This window comes from Colias croceus, chromosome 13 (assembly GCF_905220415.1).
Source record: "Colias croceus chromosome 13, ilColCroc2.1".
NCBI lineage: Eukaryota > Metazoa > Arthropoda > Insecta > Lepidoptera > Pieridae > Colias > Colias croceus.
In genome coordinates, this window is record NC_059549.1 from 887234 (window position 1) to 903568 (window position 16335).

Sequence of the window (16335 nt, forward strand, 5' to 3'; positions counted from 1 at the left end):
TGCCTTACTCTATTTTACAAGTTGGATAATTCGCTTTGAGCTTGTGAGTCCACGATTGTAAGCAAATTAGGAAATTTCTAAATTTTGTATATACAGTTTTTCTAAGTGCGTTTATAATAGTGGTAAGTTTCCAATTATAGTAAAAACTGATTATGCAAACAATTATTGATTTGTATGTCTGTTTACTTCGGTCTTATCTCTGAGGACCTAACTTCATAGGTATTTTATTTGCCCATACGTGATGTTTAAAAGTATTTGGGTTCATTATATTTTGAAAAAATATTAATTTAATGTTCTTGCTCTAACTGGAAACTTTCCTAAACTCAACATTTACACTTTAACATCGAATCTATCAACTAATCGATTACTATCTGGCGAGTCATCCGCGAATTTTATCTCATTAGACGAATCGTCTGCAAATCGGATATCATTGAAATCGCTTCGTTTCAACGTGGAGTCCTTTTCTCTGCCCTCCATTACTCTTTTTAGGGTCGAGTCGTCGGATTTTTTATGAACTTTAACAGGAGACATTAGAGTTAGTTCCTTCATGGGTATGTTCACGGGATTATCGCCTTTCTTCCTCTTGTTTTTCCTGGGTAGTTTGGGCGAGTTTTGCAAGTCGCTAATGCTGAAGTTCAATGGGTGGATGACGCTGCTCCTGTCTATGACTTTTCGCATGGATTTTATGGATTCGTTCGATCTGTTGGTTGGGTTTCGTTTGAGGGTGGCTGTTGGTCTGTCTTCAGGTGACTCTGTGTTGCTGCCCGGGTCTGGTCGCAGTTCCTTTGGAACGATTTCCTGTGAGAATTTAAATTCAATGAATTTGAATCACAAATTAGATTTTGACTGCTGTTTTAATAGCAAGGTTACATTATTAAAACAATATTTATTATCTATAAATATACCATTAAATTAGTTGATTTTAGTTGTAAAAAAATGTGATACTAAGTGTTAATAATTGCACTATTCTCTCGACTGACAATTAAAAAGGACTTAAACAAAAGAGTATGAATTCATTTACAAATTTTAACTTCACTTGTTGGAAATTTATAATTAAAAATATCTTTTCTTATTTTACTTACCTCATAAATAGGAGCTTTGTTGTCATCAACCTCTCTCATGATGTCCCCCTCCTCAAGAGGGGGTATCCAGACTAAAAAAGCGGGATCCATTCCTAGATACGAGCCAGGAACAGAACCTAGGACAATGTGATATATCATTTCTCAACGATACTTTACTATGGTGCCTATTTTATTATAAGTTTCTATGATTCATACAATTATAATATGACAAGACAATATAGATTCTTATTAGAGGAATATGAAAGCTTTTATTTTTGGATTCATAAAAAGGGGCCTATTTCCATCATTAAAAAATATTTTTATTGATCGAGAGGTGTCTAAAATATTTGGAGGATTTATTCCATAAGAGCCGATTTCTCAATCCTTGGTTAAAATTTATCCGTCCATTAATGTATTACACGAACATTTTAAAATGTCACCTGTAAACTGTCATATACGGATAATTAGAATAGATTTTTGAAATGGTAGTTTAATACGATATTCGATGAACAAGTTTTAACCACCGATTGAAAAATCAGCCCTTAATCACGTAAATTAATAATTATTAGATACACTTGTATTATTATGAGACAAAATAATGAAATATCAAAGATGGGATTAATACAAAAATTATCTTTCAATGCGTCTAAACTGGGTGTTATTATTCAAATTTATAGACTCAAATCAAGCAAACTAAATTCGATAGACTATTTGTTAACCTCACTATTTAAATGAAGTTTTATACTATAGTGAATCGTTAATATAATTTCTGTTTAATAGAAAACGGAATACACATGTTTTGCTTTTCCTTAACTTAACTGGCTAAGGGTAGCGACCCTCTGTATGTTTGTATTACCGGATTCAGGGAAAGAATGGATATAAACAAGGCTACCCTTTCCCACCTTGAAGTAGGGTTCCGCTTACCGGATAAGCCCTAATGAAACAAACGTTGGTTTTATTTAATGCGTGTTTTATGAAATTACGTGTTTTTGGGAATGAGATATAATTTATATTAATGAAAATAAGCTAGCTTGTTGTATTTTCGTAATCTGGTATCTAAAGTTTGTTTCTTGTTTAAAATTCAATGCTGCTGTACTTCACATTGAGATAATATTAATATGGAGCAGACACCACGAACAAAATCTGTGCGCCAAGCGCGGCGGCGCGGGGCGCGCGAATGACGGCTAGACAGTCATAGATTATGCGATGTCACTGACTCACCGCTATAGAGGCGACACTTTGTTTCATTCTGTCTATTTTATTGGGTGCCACTCCTTACATGCACGTTGACTTGAAATTTTCTTTGTACTTACTTAATATTTATTTTAGGTATAAACTGACTTTACTACGCGGGGCTAACAATATCTGGCATATAATATAGGATGATGACTATTTATAGTGACGTCATATGGAATAATTTAATTTTTTTCGTGTTTTAGGTTCAGTCAGGGCTATGGGAAGTTTTATTCCTTACAAATTGAGCCTTTTTTAGAAAAAAAAATAATGTTTCCCTTTCTTCACGGCCCAGACATGGAAACCTTGAATAGAAAAAATATTAATTACTTATCTCTGAACTAGCGGTCCGCCCCGGCTTCGCCCGTGGCACATATTTCGCAATAAAAAGTAGCCTATGTTCTTTCTCAGGGTCTTAAGATTGTCTGTGCCAAAGGAGAATGCCCATGAAAGTATGGACCACAGTACAGTGTTGCGTCAATGCCAGAGTGGTTTTGGAGGGTTCTTCGATATTCAAAAGATTTTTACCAATTGATTTTTTTGTGATAAAAACAGGGGTTTTCAAGATATTGAGAAAAATGTGAAATAATCTCAAAACTTAAATAACCCCGATTTAGTTAGGTTTATGTGTGATTTAGGTAACATTTTATCGTCCAAAGGTTATTTTTCGATTAACATATTTAATATATGCGTAGAGCTTATGCTTTTAGACAAAGTCTATCTGTTCATCGGCTAGTGTAGGTAGGCACCAGAAATCTTCCGGGACGGATTTCAAGAAAACCTAAATATTATATACTTAAAAAATGCCAATTGAGTTTTTATTCGGTTTACATGTTGTTGTTGTTGTTGTTGTTGTTGTTGTTGTTTGAATCATTTTTTCACTACATATTCGAAGAAAGAAAGAAATAAGAAATAACTGGTTACCTACCAAGCTATGTCATAATAATATTTTTTTTATATATACATATTTATATTATTTTACTTCACTATCTTTGTTAAAACAACCTACAGTGTATAAACAATACCTTAAAGAGTGATTTTATGTTAATTGAATTTTTTTGTAATTCAATGAAAACAATAATATAATCGATATTAATACATTTAGCTATTTACCATAGTAAATGTAATAAGTTACCGCTTGGTTACCGTGGTAACCGGTAATGGATACTAAATCTATAATAACGGATCTAAACAATTACATGTCTTATTAGATTTTACAAAACATTCCCTGTTCAAAATATATTTTCCGATGGTAAGAAGGCCTCTAAATTGCCGAGATTTTTTTTAATAGTATTGTTGTCTTGATGCATGAGAAAAACCAGTACCAAAAATGGGCATTCTCCTTTCATCAAAATCGGTCCAGTAGTTTATGAGCCTATTAATTACAATCAAACAAACAAACAAAGTTTTCCTCTTTATAATATTAGTGCAGATAAATAAATAATAATTCAATTATACGTTCAAGTCAGTAGCTTATACAATATCAATTAAAAACTTGATTAAAATCAATTAACAAAAAAAAAAAATTGGTGATTAAGTAATTGATTTTCATATTTCATGATTTCACCTTTTTTCAATTAACAACCAGTCTATGCTTTTCTAAATATGTAAAATTATTATTTTATACTATAAAAATATACGCCAGCAAATATTACTAACAACACTTATTTCATGCCCAATGTCATATCTTAAATTTTTAATCTATGACAAAATGTCGCCCGCCAAAAATTTTGCTCTAACTAAGTTTTAAAAATTATTATCTAGTTACTTACTGATGAAAAGTTATTCCTTTGCACTTTTCCGTATTCTTTGTATTATTTGTTCAATATCGTAACACACACGTAGGCATATTTGATGCGTTTCACTTTAAAACAAATAAAAAATGAGCGTGACGTTCGCGCCAATGCAAGCAGCAAGCGACTGAGTGCAGTTACGCCACATGACGTATGTTGAGTGGAACATAAGTGATGTAGGCGGTATCGTCTCCATATTAATATTATCTCAATGGTACTTCATGATTTTGTTGAAATATTGATGAAAGCGATTGTAGAATTTTCTAGACGGCTTTATGTCATACACAATAGCCTTGCCACGTTATTAAATATATATATTAAATCTTAATATATATAAATCTCGTGTCACAATGTTTGTCCTCAATGGACTCCTAAACCACTTAACCGATTATAATAAAATTCACACACCATGTGCAGTTTGATCCAACTTGAGAGATAGGATAGGTTTTATCCCGGAAATCCCACGGGAAAGGGAACTATGCGGGGTTTTCTATGAAAACGCGGGCGAAGCCGCGGGCGGAAAGCTAGTATATAATATATTATAAAGGCAATCGATTGATAAAAATAGCGCCAGCTTATATTGAATGCCAACGGGATCATTAGCACTAATTGTAATGGATTTTTAGATAGTTCAAAAAGCATTTAGATTTCTAACTTCTAACTTACCAGATCTAAGTTTTTTTTACTTCGAATTAGATTTCAAGTCTTTATTTATAATTCTAGAATTTCAATACAAATTAATAGATCATTTAATAATCGCATAACTAATTACATAATGATATTATAATTAAAAGTGCTCCTGAAGTGGCACATTGTGGCTAATTAGAAGGAATTTACTTACACTAGTGTGCCATTTTTGAACATCGAATGTTGTGTTGGTAACCTATCTACACTTTAGTCCAGTTGCAGAGCTTGACCGACCGTCAGTGCGTACCGTCGGTCCTGACGATACGCATCAACAATTGTATGACTATGACACTAAGGGCGGCCGTACACGGACCGCTCGAGCAGTTAACAGCTGAGCGCCGTACACGGACGGCTCGAGCGGTCGGCGTCAACTGCTCGAGCCGTCGGTTGTTGACCGCTCGAGCCGTCGCTACCAACCGCTCAAGCGGTTGATTTTTTTGACTAGTCAAGTCATTGATTTTCACGGGGGAAGGGAGCCGTCGACGGCTCTAGCGCAGTCAACGGCTCGAGCAGTCAGTGTATGCCTCACGACCGCTCGCGAGCCGTCAACGGCACGGTGGAATTTCGTCATGCAGTTGACGGCTTGAAGCGGTCGCGATGGCTCGAGCCGTCACGTGTACGGCGGTGAATGAATGCCTGTTCACCGCGCGGTCGCGGCTTCAAGCGGTTGGTCTCAACTGCTTGAAGCGGTCCGTGTACGGCCGCCCTAATGCGCATGACAATACGCGTGCGTATGGTCGGTCTAGCTATGAACGGTTTTATGAATTTCCATACATATGACAAGCGCGACTGACGTACGCACTGATGGTCGGTCAAGCTCTGCAACCGGCCTTAGTTATAATATCATTGATATTAGAGTTCTGACAGACGAACGGCAAGTTGTGAACGGCAGAGGCTTCAGCCGTCGCCGCCTGTCGACGGTCGGCAGTAGCGCAGTCAATATGTCGACGGCTGCCGTCGACGTGCCGACGGCCGAAGTAGCCTCTGCCATTCACAACTTGCCGTTCGTCTGTTAGAACGTTACACGTAGTTACACGTAAATTAAAGTACAACAAACAAAGCCAATATTCACATTTACCCGCATTATTGACTTCATAGTCGTAGTAGTCGATCTCCATCTCGGGGTGTGAAGTGAGGCTCAGGTCGGACCGCAGTAGCCGCCGGTTCGACGTTTCTTTGGTGCGTTTGGCGTTGTCCCTCACTCGGGCGGAGGACACCCCACTTAAGGCGGGGGAGTACCAACCCTGGGTAAAAAAAGGAATAATTATGATTTTTTAATTATATTAAAAGTAGCGTTGAAATTCCATGGCTCAGACGGGAGTCCGAGAGGCTAGGCTGGTCCGTTTTGATAAAATTTTGAATTGTGATCGTTTTTTTAATGTATTATCCTTACTTCCTAATAATATTTACAATAAAACTGTGAGGATGAAAGTGTGTTTGTATGTTTGTTTCCTTTCACAAAAAAATACTGGACGAAAACTAGTAAATAATTTATATTTAATCTTATCTCCATAGGTACACCTTTTTACGATGAAAGATATAAAAGTACCATATTATATTATTTTGAATGAGTTTTCCAGTAGAGTTATTCATAAATTAACAGATTGAAAATTTAATGGTGTACTCTTAGATCTACTGTTTGTTTTGTTAATGTGTTGGCATGTCCCTGATAAATGAATAATAATCCTTGCTATTTTTTCCAATATTTAAATATCTCTTTCATGAATAATTATTTCTGAAATTTGCAATAGGTACTTACTATCGATATCGGAAAGCTTTTCGCATGAAAAGTCGTTTATGAATAAGGTTCCAGGATAACTTTGTAGTGAATGAATAGAGGTATTAAACACTTGACCGTAATTTGAAGCTTACATATTGAGAAGGCACCTAGCTTTTTCCGCCTATTTTCCCTCTCTTTCTCGTTGTACGTATGCTATCTCTCTCGCACTCGGCACACCTCCCACCAGGTGGCGGGGCGCACGATAATGTGCAGGCGCTAAATCTTCTTCATTGGCGTCTAGCTTCCGCCGCCAGAAGGTTGTGTACCAGACTACAACCTTGGTGCTATTAAGTATTAAGTATTGCATATAGCAAGTGTAAAAATGTGTATCCCGTCGCATCGGTACAGTGAGTTATTTTACATCTATTCTAATGATATTTTACTTAAAAATGAGTAAAAATATTTTAAATCAACGGTATAACCGTTGGACTATTTAAAATGTTGAAGATTTTAATGAATCCTTCAGCAATAGTTTATTTTTCAATATGCTTAAATACTTAATAGCATGAATAAAGATATTTAAAATTAACGATACAACCGTTACATTTTACTTGAAACAGTAACTTTTCTTTTGAATTATTTTAGTATGTAATATATTTGAAATTAATATTTGAATCTTTAATACTGTGAGTAAAGCAATTTTAACGGATTTACCGTTCGGTTTTACTCGAATCGTTAATATAACTTTTGTAATTATTTGATATTGACTAGTCTATATATCAATTACCCTCTCTCGTATATAGATATTTTTATCATTTTATTTCATTTTTAATAATGTGTTTATATTACAAGGTTACAAGTGAATTTTTCGTGGAAAAATTTCAATTAATAGTATGGATAAATCCAAGGCTAACGCCTTATAGCCAACTCAAAGATTTACAGGCATGCAATCCATTGCTACGACTTTATTACATTGTCGTTATCACTAGGAACGGTTCGGAATTCAAATCATAGTTTATTACTAAAAATTATCGAACGAGATGAGTCAGCTCCAAGAACAAATTATATAATATTATGTATTAATTGCTGTTGTTTTTTTGCTGTTGAGGGCGCTACTGCGACACAGTAACAATATACTCCGTATTAAAACTACATTTAAAATCAAATTAAAGTGAGTTTAGTGATGCAAAATCGTGTAGAGTGTCAAAAATCGCGTGAATTTAATCATACAGTGAAGTCATAGTTAAAGTTACCGAAAAACTTACAAAAAACTTAAAACAGTGAAGTGTACACAAACAATAATATAACGAACTTTTTGAACCTTTTCTCGCAAATCCATGAACCAATACTATTCCAGTGACAATATATAAAAGTGAAACAGTGCAAATAAATAAAAACTGAGTAAATCTAAAACAAAAATTAAATAATATAACCTCATAACGGAATGATATTGCAAAAATTCATTTATCATTGTTGGTCGATATAAATAGTGAAACAGCGCCATCTACCAAAAAAGGTGCACACTATTTTCAACTTACGATCTACAGAAAAATCAATCGTGCTATTGCCGTAGCAGTACTATCTACCGCACAGAGAGGGCGTAACGAGTACCAAAACAAACCAGACACAATGGAGGAGATTATGAAAGCACTACAAAACATCCAAAAAGAACTGAACGACCAAAAAATTGAAATTCAGAAAAACGGTGAAAGGGTAACAGAACAAGTTACACAAAATATAACAAATAAATTGGAAGAAAAATTCGCCATATGGGAAGAAAAACACCAAAGTTTAAAAGAAAAAGTAGAAAACCAAGAAAGGAGAATTCAATTCATGGAAAAACAAGCAAGGGCAAGAAACATTATATTCTTTGGCATAGAGGAGGGCGAGTCATCGTATAAAATCCTTGAAAATAATATAATTAAATTCATCAACGAATTTCTATCTGTAAAACTAGAATACAGAGATATTCAGGAGGTAAAAAGATTAGGAAAAATAGGTGATAAACCGCGTCCCATACTTGTAACTTTTACTACCCTGGGCCTAAAGATCAACATTCTCAAGCAAAAAAATTTATTAAAAGACACCCAATACTACTTGAAAGAAGACTATCCTAAATATATTTTAGAAAAAAGGAAGGAACTACAAAAGGAAGCAAACAAAGAGCGCGAGAAAGGCAATAGAGTCACGATAAAATACGATAAATTAGTTGTTTTAAAATCAAACAACAAAAGAGCATTACCAACCTCACCTGAGCCTCAAAACTATCAACCGCAACAAACACGTATTTCACAAACCACCAAAAAGAATAAAACAAAAAATCCAAACTCACCAATACGCAGATCAAACAGTGTGTCGGAAGGTTACGTAAGACCAGGCTTACTAAACTACTTAGTAAACAAAAACGACAAGAATACTTTGCAGCACCAAAACAACGAAAATGTGAATAAAAACAACCAAATATAGCAACTACCGCTCCCCTCCCAAACGAATGTACCACTCAAACAAAATCAACAAAGAAACAATAACCATCTTCCAACACGGCTGGTCACCGAGGAAGATAACGACCAAAACCCTCCAACGATCTTAGCAAATAACAAAACACAAAAAGAGACAACCGTAATTCCTGAAACGCTACAAAAGCTATACATATTAACATACAATGTAAGAACACTGTCGACTTACAGTCACCTGATTGAACTAAAGGAAGCACTAAACAATGTTAAATTTGATGTAATTGGATTGGCTGAAATTCGACGTACCGGGACAAAAATCGAAGAATATGAAGACTTCATTCTCTGCTACACGGGGCTTACACAAGGGCTCTACGGAGTGGGCTTTCTAATTAACAAACGCCACAAAGAAAGTATAGAAAGTTTTACAAATATCAGTGAAAGAGTCGCTCTATTAAACTTAAATCTACATGGTTGCAAATTATCACTTATACAAGTGTACGCGCCCACAGAATCAGCAAAAGAAGAAGAGATCGAAAACTTTTACAATGAAATATACAAAGCACTCGACTTGTCTTACCAAGTTTACATAATCATGGGAGATTTTAATGCTAAAATTGGCCAACCAAAACCAGAAGAATATCTGATAATGAAACAACATGGATATGGTATTAGAAACCAAAGAGGACAAACACTGATTGACTTCGCTCTTGAAAACAAAATCTCGATCTTAAATACCTTTTTTAAAAAGAAACCAAATCGCAGGTGGACTTGGCGTTCGCCAAATACTAAACACAAAAATGAGATCGATTTTATTTTATCGAACAAACCAAGCATGATAAAAAATATCGAAGTTCTAAATCTCAGCTACTCCTCAGACCATAGACCAATTAGAGCGACATTTACGTGGACAAAACAAACAAAGAGTAGAAGCAGCTACACATCTTACCCAAACTCTAAGTTGATAACCGAAGAAGAAATCAAGAAATATAGAGAATGCGTCACCTACCACCTACCAGATTTATTATGCATTGACGAAAACACTCCAATTCAAACACACTACGATAAAATAGTTAGCATCATAACCCAGAGTCTTCAAAAAGCTAGACAAAACACAAACAAAAAGAATAACATCCTATCAGAAAGTACTAGAACACTTATAACAAGAAGACGAATACTACAACAAAACAAAAATAAAACAAGAACTATTAAAAATGAAATTGCTGCGTTATACAAACTTATAAGCAAAGAAATAAAACAAGACTACGCAAGTTACAGATCAAATACTATAGAAAAGCATCTTAAGCTAACAGGCAGCACAAAAAGAGCTTTCAAACAGTTAAAAACCAACAAAACTTGGGTGGAAGGTTTAAAAAAATGGGAACAAATATCAAATAAGCGTAGGGACGTTCTACATATAGCAACAAGCTTTTACGAAACTCTCTACAGCGACCAGAACCAGACGACCGCTTATCAAAACATAGAATACAACACTAACATAAAGAGCCTGACAACAACTGATAACATAGTAAAACCATTAGATAACAAGGAGGTAGCTGATACGATAAACAAGCTAAAAATTGAAAAAAGCCCCGGCCCAGACCATATCACAAATGAGGCCATAAAAACAGCGTGTTCCTTATTGACTACACCACTAACACAATTGTTTAACCGCATACTGAAATCGGCCAATATACCTACACAATGGTCTGAATCAAATATAATATTGATTTATAAAAAAGGAGCACCATATGACATCGCCAACTACAGACCAATAAGCTTACTGCCGTGCTTATACAAGATCTTTTCGTCTATTATAAATCGAAGAATAAGTGTCATTTTAGAACCCGAACAACCAATAGAACAAGCAGGCTTTAGGAAAAGCTTCTCTACCATCGACCACATTTATACTATAGACCTACTGATTGAAAAGTACCAAGAGAAACAAAGAAATCTACATATTGCCTTCATAGACTATAAAAAAGCGTTCGATACCGTAGCACATTCAAGTATCTGGAACGCTCTAGAAGAACAGGGGGTCAATTTTGAGTACATACGGATAATTAAAAGCATATACAATAACAGTTCAGGTAGAGTAAAACTGGAAAAAATCGGCCCAAGATTTCCCATACAAAGAGGAGTAAGACAGGGCGACCCGATGTCCCCGACACTGTTCATCGCTATCTTGGAGCATATATTAAGGAAGCTTGACTGGAAAAACTGCGGCCTATATATCGGTGGAAAGTACTTGTGCCATCTCCGTTTCGCGGACGATATAGTTCTTCTCTCTGAATCAAGTACCCAACTACAGTACATGCTACAAACACTAAACGAATACAGCAAACAAATCGGCTTAGAGATGAATCTAACTAAAACGATGTTAATGACAAACAGTAGAGTGAAACCCACAATTTCAGTTGACAACAAAACATTAAATTATACAGATACATATATTTACTTGGGTAAACAAATCAGTTTTGACAAAACAAACAACGACCAAGAGGTAGAAAGACGGATACAACTCGCCTGGAATAAATATTGGAGCCTGAAAGAAATATTCAAAAGCAATATGGCGATACAAATTAAATCTAAGGTCATGACGTCTTGCCTCTTACCATGTATAACGTACGCCTGTCAAACCTGGAAATTCACCAACAGTATAAGACAGAAAATATCTACATGTCAACGAGGCATGGAGCGCAGTATGCTCAACATAAGAAAGATACAAAAAATAAGACATACTAAAATCAGACAAATAACAAAAGCTACTGACGCACTAAACCAGTCTCTAAAACTCAAATGGAAGTGGGCGGGACATGTAGCGCGACTTCAAGACCAGAGATGGACAAGGAGAGTAACGTCATGGTCCGGCCCTCTGGGCAAGCGCTGCAGAGGAAGGCCGCTTACGAGATGGCAGGACGATATTGTCAGGACGGCTGGCCATGACTGGATACATAAAGCCCTGAATAGGGAAAAATGGAAAACGTTGGAGGAGGCCTTTACCCGAGGAGGGGTTCTGGAAAACAAATCAAAATACTGAAAAAAAAACATTAAAAACTACAAATATATTTAAATTAATATAAACAAGACAAATATAGGTTAAGTTTAGTAAAAAAAAAAAAAACAAATGTTATTTAAGTTTCTTGTTTTCTGGAAATATAAGGCTTTTTATTTTTATTATTTATTATTAATTGCTGTTAGCGTAATTGCATGAATCACGGCGTGTCAGAACATGTCGTGATATGTTATAAATTGTACGGGAGTTGGCCGCTTTGAATAATGACTGAATTCGCTCATGTATGTATGTACCATGAATATACCACACATTCAAGACTGTACGTGTCCTTTTAAGAGTATTTATCTGATCCGTATTTATGTGAAAACTAGCGGTCCGCCCCGGCGCCGCCCGTGGTACATATTCACGTTTTCTCTACATAAGAACCATCCTAGTACTTCAAGGAATATAATAAAAAATTAAAGAAATCGGTTCAGCTGTTCTAAAGGTATGCGCTTACCAACACATTTTGGGATTCACTTTTATATTATATAGATAGACATATTACACACGGATAATTTGATTGAAAATTACGTTTCCTATGTTTCAAATAATGCAAATTTTTGGTTAAAACGTGTAAGTACCAAAAATTTTACAATTAAGATTCTCTGGTTTACCGAAATTGAGCTGAAAGGGACGTTATCGTATAGTTATCGGAATGCCTTAATTAGTAATTAGGTTTAGAGACATTTGTTTCAAAGGATTTACAATTCACTTATTCTAACGTTTTAGAATAATATTATAAACTTGTACACCTTGACAAAAAGTAAAAAATTGCGGGTGAGTGGAGATTATTTTGTGCATTATTATCGTCCTACGACGGTATGGCTGCGTTCGTAAGGAATGTTAACGGATATAAAGCAACTAAATGTGACATCGATTTCATGAACTGAAATGAATATTATTCGAAGTTCTTTTTAAAATTTAGTGTAAATTATTTGAATTATGAATTTTGTATTAACTAAAGTCCTTTTTTATACATAATGAAAAATTACCTTTGTCAAATCAATTCTTATTTCATCCTGGACAGCTCTCGCTAGCATTGAAAAATAAGTTAAAGGACCTTGTTAATTGTTATATTATTTAAATTAATATTAACTGCTAATTTTTTATTAGCACCTTAAACCTTGATCAGAGCAAAATACATAAATATGTGGCCGCTACTCCTAACAGGGGTTAGCCATGCAACTTATGCAATTACCATCCCTCGTGCAGCCGTCGCTCGCAGGGAAATGGTGCAAATATATATCATCCCTCGCGGGGCTTTGATTACAACCGTCCATTACGGGGAAATGGTGCAAATATATATCAGCCCTCGCGGGGCTTTGATTACAACCGTCCATTCCGGGGAAATGGTGCAAATATATATCAGCCCTCGCGGGGCTTTGATTACAACCGTCCATTACGGGGAAATGGTGCAAATATATATCAGCCCTCGCGGGGCTTTGATTACAACCGTCAATTACGGGGAAATGGTGCAAATATATATCAGCCCTCGCGGGGCTTTTTTACGGTTGGTGCAAATTTACGAAGGATTGATCAATAAAATGATCATAGATATTTGCTTTCGCCAACAAGGACCCACGAAAGAAGTTTTAGAGATGACAGTAACGGATCTTCACTCTAATAAGGTAGGTAGAAAAAGGTTTTTGAAATCTACTTCATAGAGGGACATCTATACAATATAAGTATAGTAATATAACCTACTATACAATATTAGAGACGTTAAGTAATGGGCGCATGAAATTTGAACTTCGTTTTCCTAAAAGGGTACCGCTTACGCTCATTTAATCAGGAAACCATTGGTTTACCAATTATGGAAATTGGATCTGAACAAATTGTATTAACCAATGCAGAGCCTATTCACAACAAAGGAAAGCGAGTCGGATCAAGTATCATCTCGTAGATGAATAGTGGCGATGGTTTCGAGGAAGCCCCTACGTCACCAAACCTGTGTCAACGCGACGGTATGTTAAGTGTCGTAATTCAATGGCACTAGCCGACCAATTTTCACATAAAAACATCGGAAGAGACCAAAACGATTGAATATAACAAATGACAATTGATTGTCTCATACCTCTTCTAGGTCTTATGACCTCTCATAGGCCTATTTTAGTTACCCGGTCTTGTAGGCAATTTATTCGACTCGCATATCAACCCATTTGGCCTCATTATGGCACCCATGAGGTTTCTTCAGGGGTCAAACAATAAATCGCTAAAGGACTAGGATAATCATTTGCTTCGACAGTTTCTTGTTATTCCACCAGGATTATTATATATGATAAACGTTGATACACCTATCAACGTAAACGAGTGCTGTGATTACTGATGGTTGATTTACTTAGGATAGAGGATAAATAACGGAAAGTCAATCTTTCCAAACAAAAGCCTCGTGTTATAAGACATTACTTGGAACCCCTACCCTTCACGAGAAAGCTCTGCCAAAGGACTTCTCATTTCTTTGATTTGAAGGGGGGGGGGTTGCAATAAATGCAATGCAATACAGACTATACTACTAGACTATGCATTTAAAACATTACCAAGTCTGGTAAGCGAACTAAACATTGCTAGTTTAGTTCTTGCTATATCGCTGTCCGTGCCGGCTTCTCGTGTTTACGGGCGAATTAAGTTTGTCTGTAGTCATATATACAATGCTATGCAGAGGATATACTGTATTTAAAATATGACATAGTCAGGTAAGCGAACTAAACTGCTAGTTTAGTTCTTGCTATGTCGCTGTCCGTGGCTGCCTCTCGTGGTTACGGATGAATAAACTAATGTCCTATCTTCGCATCCAAAACCAACTGTCCTCTCATAATCTTAACACAGATTCTTTCGACACAGCTCTCCACGAGCTCAGTTCTTCAATTTTGCACTCGCAGAACTGCGGACAACACATGAGCAATGCCTCCATTGTTAGCAGTTACAATCAAGGGGTAGCTAAAGTAAGCTAGCCGTATTAGGGACGTTGGAACAACCGACCATATACAGGGCAACTTTCTTTTGTCTAGTGTGTTGCTTAGACTGTCGTAGGCTTCCTACGCAACAAAGATGGAATCAGATCTGCACCCTTAATGCAGTTAATCGAAAGGAGATACTTTCAGACGATGATAGTATTCAAAAATCCACCATATTCCTGAACATAATAATAATAGCATAGTTAAGCTAATAATCTCTCTTGCCATTGGCCTGTAGCAGAATTCCTCGGCGATAGATTTGTTTTCGTTAGAGCGAGTAAGGGTTGTTGAGATATGAGAAACCCTAGTCAGTTCGAGACCTGAACAACGTGTAAGAGTACCGCTATTTCAGTAGTAGTAGCACCGATAGGGACGAAGGAATTCTGGAAAGCGGAACTGAAGACCCGGTCAACAGCACCATCCACCTAATAGACAGTGTTCAGTGCTGCACCACTAGTCTGCAAAATGACTCTGAAAGTGACAAGGTGACAAATGTGGAGAAAGTCAAATGATATCGTCGGAATAAAAATCCTCTTTGCCTCCGTCTACCCAAAACACATACGGAGTAGCTAGTAGTAGTTGGTTGAACCGGATAAATTTGGCTCATTTCCTATCTGTTGATGGCCTAGTGTTATACATAAACGGCCTTACTAATAAAAAGTTAAACAATGGATAAATTTCTACCATTTTATACAATAGCTGTGTCCTGCTCTTGCTCACATGAAACGTCAATCATAAAAACAAGACAGGTTATTGCAATGACTGATCCATTGCATAGCGAATGGGTAACATTTTATTAGTAAGGCCGAAACACTATTATTATAAATAAATCTGTGGTCACGTTATGTAACTCCGAGACTTTCGGTAAATAAGTTCTAATGCAAGTCATAATATTGTATATATCTTAAAATCAATTTTATTAAAACGAACGTACTTAGCTGTAGTAATAGCACGTTTGTTTACAGCACAGCACAGATAAGCTCTTATGTTTTTAGTCTCTAACTCCCTTGAGTTCAGTTATCATAAACATAATATAGTGTTATTATAAATAATATATCAGTATTTGTTTCCAGTACATATACAGCAACCATTTTAGCGTAGAAGTAGAAAGTAAGAGTATTATTATTTGGTATTCTTGCCTCATCGGTGATCGGCTGTTGCTTAATTTTGTAAGCATCATCTAGTCTAATAGTACTTTAGATGAAATTTACGCTAAAGTAACTTTATTTTTTCAAGCCCAAAAGATTAACTAAGGTATGCTTGAAACAAATTCATAAGTTCTAACACTTTTAATCATTATGATTTATTTTTTGGTTCTTATTTGATTAACTTTTCTTCTGTAATTGTTAAAATATAGATAATAAAAATTTGTGTGA

At 35.8% G+C, this 16335-nt stretch overlaps 1 protein-coding gene across 1 annotated transcript in view; it reads right to left on the reverse strand.

Moving 5' to 3' along the window:
• Positions 1-316: 316 nt before the first annotated feature.
• Positions 317-16335, reverse strand: part of LOC123696703 — an 87876-nt gene continuing 71857 nt past the window's right edge. The window contains exons 15-17 of the mRNA XM_045643056.1: positions 5853-6018; positions 1083-1198; positions 317-798 (exon numbers count right to left, since the gene is read on the reverse strand). Of these exons, the coding sequence (XP_045499012.1) occupies positions 331-798; positions 1083-1198; positions 5853-6018 (750 nt within the window). The 3' untranslated portion in view covers positions 317-330. The remainder of the gene's footprint in view (positions 799-1082; positions 1199-5852; positions 6019-16335) is intronic.